This window comes from Epargyreus clarus, unplaced genomic scaffold (assembly GCF_041222505.1).
Source record: "Epargyreus clarus isolate Ecla_fem2 unplaced genomic scaffold, WU_Ecla_fem_2.2 ptg000031l, whole genome shotgun sequence".
Classification (NCBI taxonomy): domain Eukaryota; kingdom Metazoa; phylum Arthropoda; class Insecta; order Lepidoptera; family Hesperiidae; genus Epargyreus; species Epargyreus clarus.
The window spans coordinates 2,020,855-2,040,377 of NW_027332236.1; the positions used below are offsets into that span (position 1 = coordinate 2,020,855).

Here is a 19,523-nt window from a genome sequence, read left to right on the forward strand (position 1 = left end):
CCGTAACGATAGTAGTTATGTTATTCACTAGCAAAATGACAATAGTTTTCTATTTACCATTTCTATAGTGGCGTTTCTATGCCAACTCATGGTAATGCTACAGTTCTTGAATATTAGAATCAATATGTGTAGTAACATACTTAGTTTAGTTAGTCACTTATTAAATTAGAAATGCCAAAGCATCCAATATGAAAAAAAAACCCTATTGAACTTTTATTGTTTCTACATTTCAGCAAATTAGTAAACAAAAAATAGTTTCTAAGTTTGCCGTAGAAGTAATACTATTTTGTATTGCATAATAAAATCATATGAAAAATATTACCTCAGATAGTACCTGTTTAAAAGTACATAACTATAATATAAGTAATTCATTTATGACTTTCACAAACTACGTAGAAAATGTTTTTAGCTTTCGCCAATATCGTTAAAAGAAGAAATTGGGTAATAAAAGTTAGTTTTTCAATAGAAAGGATAAAACATCTATAAATATTCTTCTACAGCGTAAACAACTGAAGCTAATTAAATGGAAATTTTAGAAATAGATGTACGAGGAAATAGGCTATTTTTTGTTTTTGAAAATACTTACAGATCCTGCGAAAAGATCGTAGAACTTTAGATGGTGGGTATAATCCGCGCCAAAATGCTAGTCTGCTCTGAAGTTGTTGCGAGTAGGTGTAGTCATACAATTTGCTATGACGACGCGACTCATTTCTATATTCAGAGCCGACTAGCAGTTCGTGCGGACTATACATGCAGTTTAAAAGACAAGAAGTCAACTTGAGTTCAATTTTCAGAATTAGTAGTAGTCCCTAGAAATAAAGAAATAGGTTTAAGTTAGCAAAATCCAACGGTTGGATCGTTGGCTCGAGTTATGACGTCAATTTTGGATGATGGTGCTGTGGTACTTGGATGATTATAACCTTATTTTTTATTAGTTTTATAATGTAGCTTTTGAGTATTTATTGATTTACATTCCATTAAATAAAAACGTACTAAAGGTCAAATGTTACAATTTAATTTTACACGTTCAATTTGGTTCACATTTCACAATGAATGATTAGTTCAATGTCGCTATTCGAATCCAATATAGCGGTCGCCTAAAGATGGCCTAAAGAATCAAATATTATTTACGCTCATAGGATGATGGCTATGAAATGATAAAGTTTTCTGAGAATAATATGCAAAATATAATGACGTTACTAAAATATTGTTTTTTAAGTTCTTTTTTTCATATTTAAGCGTTAATTTAAGTAAAATATATGAAAATGTATACAGAAGAGACATTAATGGTTGTTACCTTTTCTGTGATAAGCTAAGTTTGTGATATATGATGTGAAGATACGGTTTGGATAAGATTGGATAATTTGGATGAATAAATTGTAGCATAACTGAAAACGTGTTTTATTTCAACTGACTTTGTAGAGTAGAACATGTATAATTGTAGTTGAAATGTAAAAAATAACGCAAGGTTCATATTGCCTATTAATTTCATATACAAGCAATATTTGACAAGCAATATCAGATGTATAAATACTGTTATATCTAAAAATAATATTGTAATAGAGATATCGATAGTTATATTCCATTGTTTGTAAAATTACTGTCACGCACTATTGCAATATGAATAACAAATATTCATATTGCTAGCAACTATTATTTTAGGTGTAAATGAAGCAACAAAATAAATATTTCATTTTAATTGAGCTCACAATAAATTACTAATAACAAAAATATCCGTATACAGAACTAGTATATAAAAACATATGAAGTGATGTTTTGTAAAGAAATACTTAAATTTATCTATATAGAAATAGACTAGTAAAATGTAAGGCGTTTCTCAAATCGAATGTAATGAAATATGTAACATTGTAACATTTTACTGTAATAATAATCTGTTTAAATATATCTCACTGGAGTTATATGAGCAGTTTTCTAGACCACATTTATGTAATCGTATGTAACTTGACATGTTACATTATATTATCTGTAACATTTTACAGGCAATATAATGTTACATTGTGACAACTTTCTTAAGAATATATAAAAGAAATATAAGACATAGGTCTGTGTGTGATACGTTAAATATCTGATATAAATAAGGACTATTGCCTAGAGGTATATTTACTTTGATTCACGATACCTCTATTAATTTAAGGTCTTATGGCTACTACCAACCACGACGATGTATAAGGCACCTATCCATTCACGATAGAAGCCATTCTACAGAGTATAGGGTCAATGACAACAAAATATTTCCAACATAATACTTATTCGATGTTCCTATATATCCTAACCTAACCTAACCTATACCGTAACCTAACCTTACCCTAGAATTCATATTCAGATACATATATGTATAACCTAGCTACAGCTATTCCTCCGAACATGTCTCTATTGTAGAGTTCCATAGACATCTCCAGCTCTATGCTCTGTGGACCCTCGAGTGATTTGACCAATGACGTCACCGCTTGGTTGTTCGTTTGTTTTAATCTGTAATCAAAATTATAGAGATATAGATAATTTTAATGAGCATTTATTTCAGTGTAGACATGTTTCGGTGTAGACATGTAGAAAGCATTCACAAAGCGTCTAGCAACGCAAATTATTAATTTTTAAATATTCTTCAAAGGTTTGACTGGGGTGGTATCTCCGCCATAGCTACTTCTCGCTTTAAGTAACTCTTGAGTTTCGAAGTGTGAGGATGTAGACTGACTTACACATGAGGCGATCATCTTAGTACTCAGTGGCTACGCATCTTATATCTGCTTTAAGTAAAAAAACCCCTGTTTTATATGGAGTTCGTGATAGATATTTCAGGAGGCAGTGACCCTCAAGTAAATTGTGTGCGTCTTTGCTACTTCAATCTTAGAAGGTGGTAGAGCCCTTTGTGGTTCGACTCCGGTGGCACCACCGCCACACGTATTTCCGCCTTATAACAGCAGTGTTAGGCGCTGCTGTGTTCCGGTTTGAAGGGTGTGGTAAGGGAGACAGACTTTTCCGAGGCCTTCCGGCTTAGTCCTCAGGGGTAGCGGCGCATCTGTGGCTGACATCAGCTAGGAATATCTAATCCTATCTGGGGTTGATTACAGATGTCCATGGGCGGCAGTATCCACTTACCATCAGGTGGACTGCATGCTCGTCTGCTACTCATATATTATGAAGAAAAATCTTACGACAAGTAATAAAGTTTATGAACTTACGAAAATGCGGTAAAATCGGCCTTTGTAACTGAAGGCGGTGCGTTCACTTCGACCAGTTTAAGCTGGAACCTCATCTTGGCGTATGGCCACATCGGACCCAGCATTGTGAAAAGGTTTACCTAGGAACATTATAAATAAATAAATAATATAGAACTAGGTACATGATGGGACAGTAACACCTTACGCACTTAGAAATATATAGGGGTAGAAGAAGATTATTAGGAATTCCATTAAAGACAATCAAAGGTTTTAGGGGTATGAAGACATCGCAGAATCACATGATTGAATAAATCTGATTGTCCAAAGCTATGTGCGTAATATAAATAAATTATCATTTACAACAACGGTGAAGTAAAACATCGTAACGAAACCTCCACGCCTCGCAACTAGTTGTTTGCCTTTAACAGCAGTGTAATGCGCTGATATTCTCGTTTGAAGCGAGATCTAGGGAAGAAACGCTTAGAAAAATCCCAACTTAGTCGTCAGGAAAATGAAATCAACGTGAGCGATTGCAAGTGTGACAGCCTATTTAAAATTTATTATAATTATAATGTTCAAAAGTAATAGTAGTGAGGTACTTACCGCTCCCTGTGGCTGCGGTATTTCAAGATTGGAGACGAATGTGATAAAGTTGTAGGAGATGGTGGTAGGCTGGTGGGCGCAGTTCCAATCCGTGGGGGAGCATACAGTCTGAATCTTCGTACAGCGACTGAAAGACAAGTGCTTATTATACCTCATCAACTTTAAATTAAGTTAACTTTTGTTTAAGTTTGAGTTTAGATTCATATCCATATAATATGAACCAAAACGACAATTCGTTAAATATTCAATATTACATGTCCCACATGAAATCCATATTGCGCTGATATGAATTTTCTTATTCATAGTGCTATTATAATATAAAATACTAATAAAATAACAATAAAAAGATGTTCGACAAAATAACATGTAAATCCTCAATGGGAAAGATAGATTAGATTAAGAAAGATATAGTAATTTTTATCAGAGTATAAAAATAATTAAGAGTTTCCATATGGAAGCAACCTTCCTCTTGGATTGCGGTCCTATTAACATACCATTTTGTGATCAAATACTGTCACATAATCAATAGATTTAAAATAACGTTCATACTTGTATTTCTTCACTTAAAATGATTACTTACTGTTTACTCTCTAACCGATACCCAGGAGGGCAGGTGATCCGTTGACAGCGGTACCCACCACGGGTATTAAGGCACACGTCGCTAGAATCCCCATATTGGCTTCCTTTAGCGCAAGATGCCTCTCCGGTTTCACATTCGTCGATGTCTGAAAACATGGTAAAGATGGAAATGGGAAATGGATGGAAAAGATGATTTGCAAAGAACCACTTATAATAAAAGTAAATGATTAAGAAGCGCATACTGTAAGAGTGGCAAAAGTTTTATTATTTATATACTGATGAGCATTGATATATTATATCATGTAAATAAAGGCAAAAAAAAAATCTAATATCACGCTGATGTTTAAGAATTATGACGGCTTATATAGTCTATCTTTATATAATTTTGGCAAAATATGATTTTTGTCAGGCTTGGATTATGAGAAAGCCGAGCCCGAGAAGCGCCCGTCCTTTGACGGACTAAGCACAAAACTTGCTTACATAAAAAATGTTTAGAAAAATTCGATAGCGTGATTCAGAATACAAATTTAATAGCGCCATCTCTGGATGAGTTGCGGAAAGTTGCCCCAATATAATTACTATACTTACCAATACAGCTCTTCTTATCCACCGACAGCCGGTATCCAGCTGGACAGGTGCAGCGGTAGCTACCAGGCTCGTTCAGGCATCTCCCACGGCATAGGTAATTTGATTTATATTCTGTACACTCGTCCACGTCGGAACATGTGCTGAAAAGAACGTTATGAATAAAATTCACTGACTAGGTATAACGGGATATCATGTTTGATTATGTTGTTAAGTATTTATACTTGAATTTGTATTTGGTTTAAAAGTAACCCTATAGTTTTGATTTATACTAACATAATATTATAAATGGAACATACACAAACCGTACCCTTACCAGGAGTTTTTACGTTTCGACAAATATGACTGTTTTGGTATTTGTTTACGTATTGGCTCATAGGATTTTCTAGTTCTGCAATCCACTAGGGGCGCTGATTGGAATTGTATGGGCAAATACGTAAACAAATACCAAAACAGTCATATTTGTCGAAACGTAAAAACTCCTGGTAAGGGTACAGGTGTATATCTAAAAAATGATAAATAACGGTCACTTCACTCCAACTGCAAGTAACCTATTGAGTATAGGCATCTCAAATGCATACAATTTGCACAAATAATAAATAGCTATAAAACTAAAATAGGTGATGCCACTACGGACGTTAAAACAATGTCTGTCAATTTAGCAACGTTTAGTCTGATTCTAACAGGTTTTTTACACAAAATAAATTAATTCAGAAAGACTTCCCTACTTTTTGTCATAAGCTTCGATCAAGAAAAAAGTTAAGAAGGTACGTATAAAAAAGACTAAATACCTGTTATCAGGATTGAGCCTGTACCCTCGATGACAGGAGCACCTGTATCCGCCCCACACGTTGTTGCAGCGTTGCTGACATAAGGACTTGGATCCAGCTTCGGTACATTCGTCCAGGTCTACACACACCTGTTTACAGAAAAAATAAATTGACCCACACATCTTTGAACTATAGTTTGTCGTCGTCATCAACCCATTACTGTCCCACTGGTACGAGTCTCCTCTTAAAATGAGAAGGATTTGAACATAGGCAACCGTATTTGTAGACTTCACACACAACTGAGAACTTTTTCAAATATCTCTCAGGTATAGAGGGGTTCCTTCACCATTAAAGTAGAATAGAATAGAATAGAATAGAATAGAATACACTTTATTACACACTTAGGGCAGAATTTAACAGTAGTATTAATTAAGGTTAAAACAGTATGCAATAGGCGGCCTTATCACTAAGCAGCGATCTCTTCCAGACAACCTATGCATGGAAAAGAGAAAAGGACAAATAAGGAAAGTAGGATAGGGTGTGCGAAGTTAGAGGTGGAGCAGACTACAAGGAATAGAATTACAGTAAAATAATAACATAAGATGTAGGAATCCGATAAAATGTGAAAGACAAAAAAAAGAAAGAACAAAAGCACATCAGATAAAATAGCAATAATAATAGACAGAATAAAAGATATAATAATAATAATTAAGAAAATGAATAAAACTAAAATGTGGAAATGACGAGAGCAGGGGAGGAAAAAAAACTAATTTCTAATCGCGAGAATCTCGCGAGATTTTCGCGAGATGGTGAAGCGGGCTTAAGAAGTGCGTGTCTGGGATTCGAACCTGGGACCCCTCGATCAAGAGGACAAGTTTGAACCTTCTGCTGCTTACGAAACTGATTTACTGCACAATGTTTTTATAGGCTTTGTTAAGTATAAAATAAACTTACCTTATCATTTACAGGCGCTGATTTAAAGCCCTCATGGCAACGACAGTGGTAAGATCCAATGGTGTTCACACAATCAGCATTCTTGGAGCAAATAGGCTGCGAAAAATGGATTCATCGTTTGATATTATCACTGAAGATACCTGTGATAGGTCCATTTCACAGTTACGTCATGTAGTCTTTAAATATTTATGATATAGTGATCAGCGAAAAAATCAGTAATCTTATTCTAGTAATTCCTGGCATTTAGTTTAACTCTCCAGACAAATATTAAACACAACTCCATCTTTATGACTTTTCTAATATTTATTCTTCTAAATATTATCACAGTATTGTTAATTATTGAAGACTAAGTAAGTATTAATCATACCCACAGTTAACCGGGTATTTGTATAACATAGAAATAGCAACCCACATAGCATACAGTCCACAATTTGGTTCGACTCCGGTGGCACCACCGCCACACCTATTTCTGCCTAATAACAGCAGTGTTAGGCACTGCTGTGTTCCGTTTTGAAGGGTGTGGTAAGGGAGACATACTTTTCCGAGGCGTTCCAGCTTAATCCTCACGGGTAGCGGCGCATCTGTGGCCAACCTCAGGTAAGTATATTTAATCCTATCTGGGGTTGATTACAGATGTCCATGGGCGGCAGTAGCCACTTACCATCAGGTGGATTGCATGCTCGTCTGCTACTCCTATATTATAAAAAAAAACCTGTTGGTTTTTTTAAGTTGGTAAGTGGTCACTGCCACTCATGGACATCTGCAAGGTGCGTCCACAGGTGCGTTACTCCTAAGGTCTCTTGAGGACTTTGCAACACCTCGGATAAGTATGTCTCTCACCAAATAAATCTTAACACGTCGTAAAAATTAAATCGTGGTACTTCCTTCACTATTCCTTGTCGTGCAAGATCACTTACCATCCCACCTTCCAAGTCACACTCATCAACATCCTGACACTCATGGTCACCGATCAGCCGATAACCACTAGGACAGCTGCAGGTATACCCTCCAGGTAAGTTGGTGCACACCTGTATCGGTCCACATTTCGCTTCTCCGGTTGTGCATTCGTTAATATCTATGGAGGATAATAGATTATTTATATTTACAGAGCGTATCAGACGCGTAACGTATCAGGCAAAAATATTCACCGATAATGTGTATTGACTTTTTTTTTATATTTGAGCTTAACGTTAAAGCAGACGTGCTACATGATGGAAAATAGTCAACGTCGCCTATGGGCATTGGCAACACCAAAGGCATCTTGAAGGAGAGCTCTTTTTGCACCTTATTTGAAGAGCCCTATGTCACACCGCTCCGGGAATACCTCAGGAAGAAGTTCATTCCATTCGTGGCAAGAACGTCCGTGCAAACCGAACCGTGGAGGACCGCCAAGAGTCCAGTTGGTTTGGATGAAACTTCATCCTTCGGCGAGTGGTGCGATGGAGGAATGGTGACGTAGGCACCAGGTCAAATAGCTTCTCGGATTTACTTATATAGCCGTGCAGACGCAGGCCGTACTTTTCAAAACATTATACAGACAATTATCATTTAAAATAATTAAAGAAATACGTAAACAAATACAAAACAGACATTTTTGTAAAAACGTAAAAACTCATACTAAGGGTACAAATCACTTATATGTGGTTGTTGATAATTTCCGTCACTTTTAAATACTTTAGATATTTTTTATAAAAGTGGATAAAGATGTATCATAGTCAAGTTTTAACGGTTAGTTTACTTCTTTCTGGAGACTAATACATGATCAGAATTTGGCTTCCGTTCATCTCATCATCTTACTCGTACCTACGCAAGTATTGTCCTCTCCAAGTTCATATCCCCAAGGACATTTGACGACAATACCTCTTTCTTGTTCCGTGACGTCAAGAGGTATGAATTTGTGACCTTTCGTTCCATGACCGAAGATCTCGTTGGGATCCACTGGTGGGTAAGCTGAAACAAAATAACAATAATTACTCGTATCAAAGAAGATGAATGGAAATTAATCATTTAATCTTCTTTTTACTATGCTTTTATTAGCTTGACTTGTATGTATCTAGTATGTATGTATGTAACGGAATCTTTGAAAACGATTTTTACCCACTTTGAACAGTCAGTTAATTGAAAATTTTGAACAATTATCTACAACCGATGACAGTACATGATTTTAATAATTTTTTCCAATTATGCTTTTCAGGATCATCAGGATTCATGATTTTCGAGGCAGGTGGCGCCGCGGTTATTGTGGTGCGGACTAAATCCTTTAATTAGAAAAATGATGCTATTGTCGATGTATAAAGTTCATCACCATATCGCTAAATGCTAAGGCTAAGCTGGAACGCCTCGGAAAAGTATATCTCCCTTACCACACCCTTCAAACTGGAACACAGCAGCGTTACGAAGACTGCTGTTAAGAGGCAGAAATAGGTGTGGCGGTGGTGCCCCCGGAGTCGAACCACAAAGGGTTCTTCATTATAACTATAGATAAAAAAATCCCTACCACAATCTCAACACTAGAACTTTCCGGTAGTGCGAAAGTAACTTACAAGGTTCATTCCCGTATCCCGTCGGGAACCTCCCATCGTTTCTTACAGGCACACAGCGATGCCTGGTAGGATCCAGTCTCCAGTTAGGTGGGCAGTCACATCGGTACCCTCCATCGGTGTTCACACAAATCTCTACTGACGCGCAATTCGCTTGTCCGTTTGTACATTCGTTTACATCTAGAAATAAGAAAAGATATAAAAGATACAAAGAAAGAAAAAAATAACAGTGAGGACAATCTGTCATATTTTTAGGATAAATATGATGTGAACTGAAATGGAAAAGTTAAATTTAAATATTTTATGTAAGAAACAATAAAATGTAAGAAGTAAAAAATATTAGATAGAAGAATAAGAATAGATTAGGAATTAATTATAGGTGATAATTAACGGTGAAGGAACATCGTGAGCAAACGTGACGTGAGCATACATGAGAATCTTAAAAAAAAGATTTCAAAGGTATGTAAAGTCTACCAATTCGTACTTGGTAAGCGCGGTGAACTATGACTAATGCTTCTCATTCTGAGAGGAGACCCATGCCCAGCAGTGGTACAGCAATGGGTTGATGATGGAGAAATATGTAAAAAATTACCTTCGCAAACCCCAGTATTAACGTTCATATGGTATCCAACGTCGCAAGTGTTTCGTCCCCTAAAAGGTCTATTGGGTAATAACCAAAACGGATTTTTCCACAGAGGATCTGCAATAAATAAAAGATAGTTATGGATAGTTTCAAATGAAATGTTACAACATGTCGGTCGGATATCTAATTCAAAAAATTTGATGTTTGTCAAGTCAAAAATAACTTAATAAATAAAGGTAGAACCCCTTTGTGATTCGACTCCGTAGGCACCACCGTCTGTCTATTTCTGCCTCATAACAACAATGTTAAGCGCCGCTGTGTTCTGATTTGAAGGGTATGGTAAAGGAGTTATACTTTTCCGAGGCATTCCAGCTTTATTCTCAGGGTTAGCGGCGCATCTGTAGCCGACCTCAGGTAGGAATATCTAATCCTATCTAGGGTTGATTATGGATGTCCAAGGGTGACAGTAGCCACTCACCATCAGGCGGACTGCATGCTCGTCTGCTACACCTATATTATGAAAAATAATAAACTCAGGACTTAATCCATAGCAGACGTAAACGATGATTGTTTATGAGATGCAATGAAGTTATATTATTAAAAAAATATATGATATAGAAGAATTAAAGAAATAAAATAAGAAATGAAGAAGGAAAAACGTTTTGAAAATCTTCTTTTCTAGAAACTTACTTCTTGGTGGAGACGTAGGCGGTGGTGTAGGTGGTGTTGTTGGTGGTGGTGGTGGTGGTGTTGTTGGCGGTGGAGGTGGTGTTGTTGGTGGGGGTGGAGGTGTTGTTGGTGGTTGCGTAGGTGGCATTGTCGGTGGAGGTGTAGGTGGCGGTGTTGGAGGCAGTGTAGGTGGTGGAGTAGGCGGTAGGGTAGGTGGTGGGGTAGGTGGTAGGGTCGGTGGAGGTGTAGGTGGCGGTGTTGGAGGTAGTGTAGGTGGTGGAGTAGGTGGTAGTGTCGGCGGTGGGGTAGGTGGTAGTGTCGGTGGAGGAGGTGGCGGTGTTGGCGGTGTAGTAGGTGCAGGAGTCGGTGCTTCCGTAGTAGTAGTAGTACTAGTAGTAGTTGAAGTACTAGTGGTAGTTCTTCTAGTGACTATAGAGTTAAAGACACAATTCCCATTAGACAAGTCTCTGCGGAACCCAGTAGCGCAGTCGCACACGTACCCGCCCATAGTGTTTCGACAGACTTCAGTTACAGTAGAACAGACGTGGAGATTCGTGGCGCATTCGTCTATATCTGTAAATTTAGTAAAAAAGTATAAATTTAAAAGAGTTCATTGTTCTCTTCAGGACTATCTACAATTCAGTAAAATTCGGGTACTTAAAATATTAAGAATAAAGCAGCAGTGATAGCCTAGTTGTTAAGAAACTCGGTCTCTTCCTCGAGGGATCCGAGAATCAAATCCCAGGCACGCACCTCTGATTTTTCGAAGTTATGTGCATATTAGAAATGAATTATCACTTACTCGTTTAAGTAATGTGAAGGAACATCATGAGGAAACCTGCATACCTGAGAAATCTTAAAAAAATAGGGTTTCAAAGGTATGCAAAGTCTACTTCGTCTACGTCTATTTGGCCAGCCCGGTGGACCATGGCCTAATCCTTCTCATTTTGAGAAGAGACCCGTGACCAGAAGAATAAATTAAAGTTTGAAATTCACACACTAATATCTTTCTTAAACTATTAATTACATACCGTTACATTCTCCAAAGAAACCAAGTTCGAAACCTCTGTCACAGTTAGGTACTTCAGCTATTTTCGTCCATTTATTCTTAGGTATATCCTGTGTATCAACAAAAACGGATCCATCATTTGTTTTTTCCCCTTTAACTGTTGCTGTTTCGTCGCTAACATTTAAAAAAATAAATTTCGGTGACGTAGCACCGGTATTTGCTTCTGTTATTGGACTGTATGTGGTTTCCGGTTCGTGTATTGGAGGTTCGTATGGTATTATTGGAACCCTAGGTACTTGGGGTATAATATAATCTGGCACTGTATTTGGTTGAAAGGCTGGCTCAGGTTTGTTATACGTGTCAATAACATTGTTGTCTATGTCATTATGTACTGGTGTCTCATCTATTCTTTTCGGTTCTGTTATGGGTACCTCGGCTGTTGTTTCTGGTGTAGCAGTGGTGGTTGTCACCGTTTCAGCTTTGCCTGCTTGTGATATTGTCTTGTTGTCCTCGATATCTTCCCTAAAAATGTAACAAATAAAAATTAACTCATTCAACATTTTTATGCCCTCATCAGAGTAAAGATAGTCTATCCCTGTAGTTCCGGGACAAGAATAGGGCTACGGTATCCCCTGCCTGTCGTAAGAGGTGACTAAAAGGGGGCTTCTGGGGTCGTGGGTGGCAAGAGTGGGAGCTCGAACCGCCCAGCCAACGGCCCCGGGAAGGACGGCGGTATGTGTGGTCGCATACCGTCGTACGCACCAGACGGTGCGGTGAGCGATAAGTTCACCTGGGCGGAGCCCGACGGGGCAATGCGCTAAGAGGACTCCGGTTCCTTTGGAGATCCCGGAGTCCTCTACGCAGCGCTGAGGACGGCCACCGGGGGGGTTTTAGTGCGGTAAGAGTCCCACATAACCCTGTGTCGCTCCCAAGGCATCGGGTACCTTTTGAAGGTTTCCCCCTCGTCAACAAAAAAAAAAAGGGTAAAGATAGTCAATCAATTTTAATATGGCATTTTCATTAATTATAGTATCAAACATGAGTTTAACGATGGCATTGTATCAGCTACAGATCTTATCACAGAAACTAAAACTGTTTTTAAGACAAATTTTTAAGACAGAAATTGTTTATTACACACTTGACTAACAAAAATCATACTATAAATAAAATTGTATATTGACATTCGATATTAATTATCATTAACTTAAACGGTGAAGGAAAACATCGCGAGGAACCCTGCATACCTGATAGATCTTAAAAAAAACTTAAAAAATATTAGAAGTCTACCAATATGCACTTGGCTAGCGCTGTGGACTATGGCCTAATCCTTCTCATTCTGAGAGGAGACCCGTGCCCAGCGGTGAGAGGAATGGGTTGTCGACGATACTCAGAAGTTGGTAGAACCCTCTGAGGTTCGACTCCGGTGGCACCACCACCACCACCGGTGGTCCACAGCAGCACCGTAACAGCAGTGTTAAACGCTGGTGTATTCTGGTTCGAATGGTGTGGTAAGGAAGATATACTTTTCCGATGCGTTCCAGCTTAGTCCTCAGGAGTAGCGGCGCATCTGTGGCCGACCTCAGGTAGGAATATCTCATCCTATCTGGAGTTGATTACAGATTTCCATGGGCGGTAGTAGTCACTTCCCATCAGGTGAACTGCAAGCTCGTCTGCTACTGCTATATAAAAAAAAACTAAGATACAATACATATATAGTTTTTTTTTAACGTAACACCCACCACAACATTTAATAATAATAATAATAATATGCTTTATTGTACCCATAAAAGAAATATACAGAAGGAAAATTATAATTTTAAAAATACAATAGGCGACCTTATCGCTAATCAGCGATCTCTTCCAGGCAACCTACAGGGTGCGGAGTTAAAGTAACAAGAAATAGAATAAGAGGTAGGGTGCAAATAACAGTTGTAAGGAATAAAATACAAATTTTGGAACAAATTAATGAAAGACATACGTATTTAAAAGAAAGGAGCTAGATTTAACAGTGACAGAGTTGTGACAGATAAAACAAACAAAGAAATAAAATTACACATAGCAAGAGCATATGGGAGAGAAACGAAACAGAGATAGAGTTAGAACTGACGATAATGACATTTTACTAGATTTTTGAAGGAGCATAGGGATTGAGCATTGCGAATAGATACAGGAAGAGAGTTCCATAGACGGGTAGCTGAAACTGTGAAGGATTTCTTGTAGTAGGATGTTGAGTGGAATGGAGTAAGGAGACATTTCTTACTCCATTCCACATTTCTTTATCAACAAGGGTTAACTGGTGGACAATGCCACTAGGCATTAAGTTTGCCCATTGTAACCACTAGGTTTACAATAAAGTTTAAATAAATAAAAATGAATAAAAACTTACTCAGAATCATAATACACATTGTCATCTTCGTAAACCGGAGTGGATGTGACTTTGGGTTTCTTTTGGCAACGGAAGGAGCCGGGTATGTTGACACACTGGTACTCCGGACCGGCGCGATCACAGTTGTGCGTACCAAGAAGACATTCATTTACATCTGTAAAAGAAAGCAGCTTTTCTTAATCACTTTGTTATGGTGCATTCATATATGTCGTAAGACAACTTTCTTTTTTCCTATTTTAATCTGTTGTAGAATATGGCATAAATAAAATTAACTTTGCATTGTATTGCAACTGTGCATGTGCAAGTTCTCCTCCATGTGCAAGTTCGATTCGTACTTGGCAAATTATTTAATAGTGACATCTGAAGTTTGGCGTGTTACCCTGTCTTAATTGATCACATAGAGAAGGAATTCGAGATTTCCAAGAGCAGCAGTAGCAGTAGCAGCCCTTTTACATTTCACATCTTACCTTCACAAGTACTTGATGAGTGATGCAGTATGTATCCAGTACCGCACGATATGAACCTGATGCAGAGGTAAGATCCAACTGTATTATCACATCGCTGCGATTCCGGGATGCAGTCGTTTTGGTCCGTTGCACATTCGTTGATATCTGTTAAAAGATATAGGTTTAACTGCTAATAGTTAACTTGGCCCTAAAGGTTACTTGTACAATGATAGACAAAAATATTTAATTTCTCATTTGTGCCCTAATTCTTCAAGAATGAAATCTTCCAATTCGCACTTGGTCAGCGCGATGGACTATTGCCTAATCCTTCTCAGTCTGAAAGGAGATCCGTGCCTAGTAGAGGGACAATAATGGTTTGATGATGATGTGATCTACTTCATAAATATCTTCCTTCAAAATTTGGAAAGACCAGGAGTAAAGTAGAGTTGAGTAGCTCGCGAGTGAGTGATATAAAAGATATATATCTTCACCAAAGAGCTAATCACTCATCAACTCCAACGAATTTGAATTTTATCTTTATATCCGCGTCACATGGTTGAGTTCATAGGTCCATACGATTCCGGATATAAAATCTTCTTCAACTCAACAGTTTTATACTCGCTCGCGAGTGAATTATGAGTCAAATGAGCGACTGACTGAGAGAGTCTGATTTGAGTCAAATGCATTACGTATTAAACACTACATAAAAATCTTTTTTTTTTGCTAAGAATATGAAAACAGGGATATACAAATAGTGTTGGCTGTGAAATTCATATATAATTTCTTGCCAGTTTTGTATTAATTATAGGAATCAAAAATGTTGTCAAAACATTTTGATCTGATTCTCTGATATACTGATATAAAATGTCGCTTATATCTTTACAGAGCTACTGAGCTAAAGTGAGTTACTGAGCTAAAAGAGTGATATATATCACTGAGTTGAAAAGATATATCTCTCTCTTTTCACTTCAGTGATATATATATTGCGCACCTCTAGAGTAAAGTCTACCTAACTGAGTCAGGTCTGTAAGTCTTCATATACAAATTGTGGCCATTTTAATCCAAACAGGTGATTAAATCGTCTACTGATGAGAGAGAGAGAGAGAGGAGAGAAGAGGAGGAGACCCGTGCCCAGCAGTGAGAGTAATGGGTTGTCGACGATACTCAGAAGTTGGTAGAACTCTGTGGTTCGACTCCGACAGCACCACCGTCACACCTATTTCTGCCTAATAACAGCAGTGTAACGCGCTACAGTGTTGTGCGAAGGATTCATTCCAACTTAGTCCTCAGGAGTAGCGCCGCAACTGTGGCCGACCTTAGGTAGGAATATTTAATCCTATCTGGGGTTGATTATAGATGTCCATGGGCGGCAGTAGCCACTTACACATGGGGGATGTGCTGTACATGCTCCATGCTCGTCTGCTACTCCTATATTATTAAAAAAACTAACTAACCTGTGCAGGCTCCTGTCGTGGGATCCAGCTCGAAGCCAACTTTGCATCGGCATTCGTGACTGCCATTTGTATTTACACACTCCTGATGTTTATCGCACATATGCGTTCCTTCCACACACTCATCGACATCTGTAATTGAGAAGAAACACTTGAAGTAGAATTTGTTTAAATAATTTTGCTAATTTTTCGAGGAACTTCTCTTCTGATATATTCCTAATCTCTCTTGAGATATTCCTAATATGTGTTCTTGAAAATTGTTGAAAATCTGATTTTATAAAATTCGCTTTTCTTAAATTAATCAGCTATTCGGTCATTTAACAATACAGTGGAAATCGGTTATTTTACACAAAAACACGAAGATCATTGAAAAATTAAAAGTGTTTTACCTTCGCAAATGCCACTTTTAGAGTCCTTTCGCATGCCATCGGGGCATTCATTTTTATTCGGCTTTCTGTAATAATAAAAACATCATATGTGACAAATCTCCACATAAATTCAACGTCAGCAATAACATGGCCAAATTCAATACTGCCTTATATATAATTTGAAGTTAGACTGCGGTAACTTACGTGGGTTTTAAAGATTTGGGTTTGCAGTCATACTCCCCGGGAACGTTCACGCAAATCTGATCTGATCTGCAGATGTCCTCAGCGTCTTCACATTCGTCAATATCTGGGAGAAAAAATATTTCAATACAGTTCTTTATAGAATCTTAAATATATTTAATTTTATACTATTCCACTCTTGGCCCTACCCAAGTGTATTCCTAAGTAACGAAAAAATACTAACTTTATGATTCCTAATTTTCAGTTTTCCGCAAAAACCTGGTTTTAAAATAATAACGAACTCTCTTTTTTATCAAAATCTATCACTACTTGAAATTTCCATTTCCAAAAAAAATGTTCCAGAATTTTAGTTTTATCAATATAAACATAGGCAACAGTAATGAAAGGTTCAAAATTTAAGGAAGAGGACACCTAAATTGTTAATTAAAAAATCTTTTATTACCTTCGCATTTATTAGTACTAGGATTTGTCTTGAAGCCAGGAGGACAATGTTTGGAGACTTGATCCTGGCAGTAGAAGGATCCTCGAGTGTTTATACAGAATTGTGATATTTTGTTACAATCGTCCTTGCCAATGGCGCACTCATCCACATCTGAAATAAAATAAAAATAAAAATAAAATGGTCGATCCACTTGGTACTGCTTGATACACTTGATACACTTCAGAGTTCAGGAGAAAAAAGTTAAGACTAACTACATGACTTAGTTCAAGTACAGTTCATACAATTTAGAGACCATTTAGAAAACATAGGCATATTTTCCACGAAATTCGAATATACGTGACAGGAAAGGCCAAAATTTCTAACTTCTTTTACTTTGGTAATTAACTCGTATTAAGTTATTATTTTTGTGTGTTTTAGAGTCCAAAAAAATTTCGAAACGAATTTTAAGTTTACCAATTATCAGTTATTCCAAGTAGGGCTAATTTTTCCACTTCTTGTGAGGCAACAATATCAAGATGATCAAGATAATAATTCCTAAAATTAAAAGTATTTCTGGACAATACCAAGAACATCATAAAGTATTCTAAAAGTACCTTCGCACTCCTCATTCATGTTACTTTTGAAGCCAGGGGGACATCTGTCTTCAACAGGTGGACGAGGCTTGTTCACCAAGTTCGTGGGGTCACCGGAGACTCCATCACACTTGTAGCCACCGATTGTGTTCTCGCAGATATAGTAAGGGCACGGCGGATTCGGGAGGTTACATTCGTTGACATCTGATAAGAAAGAAAATTTTAGAACTTAGAACAAGAAATAGGATTTCTATACTACAAAAGTAATAAGCAACAGTGTAATGTTTTTCTGTAGCCAACCTTGGTAGAATCAGAAGAATCAAATCTGAAATTAACTACAGATTTCTATGAATAGCAATGGTAACTTTATCAGGTGTATTGTAGCTCGTTTTATATTTCATTAAAAAAATCATTTAAAAATCAAACGACTTTTGTAAACAATTATTCTTCTGAAGCTCTGATATTTTCTAGTACAGGAGTAAAATTGACCACATAAAGATCTTATGTCCAAGCTAATTAGCGTATAGTTTATTATATCCCCCTGTATCCATATTTCTTTATCCATTGATCAAGAAATTACGCAACACCACATTTAAGGAATCACCAAGTACCTTTTGAAAGCTCTACTTACCGTCACAAGCATTGTTCTTCAAGTTCTTCGAAAATCCTGGCGGGCAGTGACCTTTCTCCATGTCAGTCTTGTGATTTTTCAACGGAATACACTTGTAAGATCCATGGACATTTTGACATTGGGTGTGCGCCATGCATACTGGAGGATCATTGTGACACTCGTCAATATCTGTAAATAAGATTAGATGATGTTACGAGTAGGTTTAAGAAGAAGTTAAAGAGCGTCCTGGGGGCCTACCACCAACTTTTAAAAACCATCATAGTTCAGGAAAGTTTTCTTTCAATATTGCATGAACATTATTTTGTTTCGTACCACGATTTCCTTAAAACAGGTCATGGTACGAAATTTCAATGTATGTTAAAATAATATTGTTTTAAGAGATAATAGTAACCCCGATGGACCATGTGGACCAATAACTTGAAGAATACAACGGGAAGTATAGATGCAATAAGCTGAACCTGTCTGATTGGCGCCAATTGGAATTGGAATAGGAAATTGGAATTGGAATGGATTGGAAGAACTGTTTCTACAGAAGACTGTTTCAGAGAAGAAGCGTAGTATGAAATGGAAGTTAGGTTATGACTTATGATGAACAACAGTAAATTTTAGACGAACTTCAGAAGCTCTACTGCTGCGTGTGTGTTTTAAAATAGATCTAATATTGTGTTCATATAATACGTGTATTTTAAATAATAAGTACCAATACCACTAAAATTAACCTGGTTTCTACCGTCCTTCTAAACCTAATCCTTTAATTAAGTTCTCGTATCTCTTCCCCTCGAATGTTAAATAAACAACAAGAGATTTGCACTTATAAGAAACAAACTCATTCGTTTTAAAAATACGTGTCAACCTGTTGGTTCTGTTCTGTTGTTCTGATGATAAGACTGCCGGTACGTACCTTCGCAAGACTTCCCATCAGCCATCAGCTGGTACCCTCGTCTGCACGAGCATTTTACTTCCACTCCATTGTCTTTACACTTGTGTTGGCATGGATTGTGGGGCTTGCATCTGTTCTTTGTGATCTGTGAATAAATTATCTTCTTTATTACCATTTTTTTAACCTTGGAAATTTCTGAATCGATTCAGACGCAACTTGACGAAAATATATAAAAGTATTTTCTAGAACGAACGGGCGGAATGATTATGAATGTGCATTAGAGTAAATGAAAATTTCAAAATATTGTTTAAAAGAAAAACGTAAAAGCTTTCATTCCAAGTCATTTTGTCAATCTATTATTCGAGGATTCTTAATTTCCATAGAATAACATAATTCAGAAAAGTGTTTTTTGATCCTAATATGTCCAATTTAATGACTTATAACTTAAGAATTTTCATCAGGGATTGTTATTTTTTTTATAATATAGGAGTAGCAGACGAGCATGCAGTCCACCTGATGGTAAGTGGCTACTGCCGCCCATGAACATATGTAATCAACCCCAGATAGAATTAGATATTATTACCTGAGGTCGGCCACAGATGCGCCATTACCCCTGAGGACTAAGCTGGAACGCCTCGAAAATGTATCTCCCTTACCACACCCTTCAAAACGGAA

The 19,523-nt window shown here is 37.2% G+C and overlaps 1 protein-coding gene across 3 annotated transcripts in view; it reads right to left on the reverse strand.

Moving 5' to 3' along the window:
• Nucleotides 1-1,682: 1,682 nt before the first annotated feature.
• The window catches only part of LOC140754660 (uncharacterized), a 30,037-nt gene continuing 12,196 nt past the window's right edge, over nt 1,683-19,523 (reverse strand). For 2 of the 3 annotated variants that reach the window (XM_073089684.1, XM_073089682.1), the window contains 22 exons: nt 18,870-18,993; nt 17,969-18,136; nt 17,359-17,541; nt 16,766-16,915; nt 16,327-16,429; nt 16,144-16,208; nt 15,758-15,886; nt 14,325-14,468; nt 13,858-14,011; nt 11,494-11,993; nt 10,484-11,035; nt 9,803-9,910; nt 9,214-9,390; nt 8,474-8,620; nt 7,588-7,745; nt 6,671-6,766; nt 5,738-5,865; nt 4,950-5,089; nt 4,363-4,507; nt 3,783-3,909; nt 3,201-3,319; nt 1,683-2,490 (listed from right to left, as the gene is read on the reverse strand). In XM_073089684.1, the coding sequence (XP_072945785.1) occupies nt 2,328-2,490; nt 3,201-3,319; nt 3,783-3,909; nt 4,363-4,507; nt 4,950-5,089; nt 5,738-5,865; nt 6,671-6,766; nt 7,588-7,745; nt 8,474-8,620; nt 9,214-9,390; nt 9,803-9,910; nt 10,484-11,035; nt 11,494-11,993; nt 13,858-14,011; nt 14,325-14,468; nt 15,758-15,886; nt 16,144-16,208; nt 16,327-16,429; nt 16,766-16,915; nt 17,359-17,541; nt 17,969-18,136; nt 18,870-18,993 (3,780 nt within the window). In that variant the 3' untranslated portion in view covers nt 1,683-2,327. The remainder of the gene's footprint in view (nt 2,491-3,200; nt 3,320-3,782; nt 3,910-4,362; nt 4,508-4,949; nt 5,090-5,737; nt 5,866-6,670; nt 6,767-7,587; nt 7,746-8,473; nt 8,621-9,213; nt 9,391-9,802; nt 9,911-10,483; nt 11,036-11,493; nt 11,994-13,857; nt 14,012-14,324; nt 14,469-15,757; nt 15,887-16,143; nt 16,209-16,326; nt 16,430-16,765; nt 16,916-17,358; nt 17,542-17,968; nt 18,137-18,869; nt 18,994-19,523) is intronic. The other variant, XM_073089683.1, reaches the window with a different exon arrangement.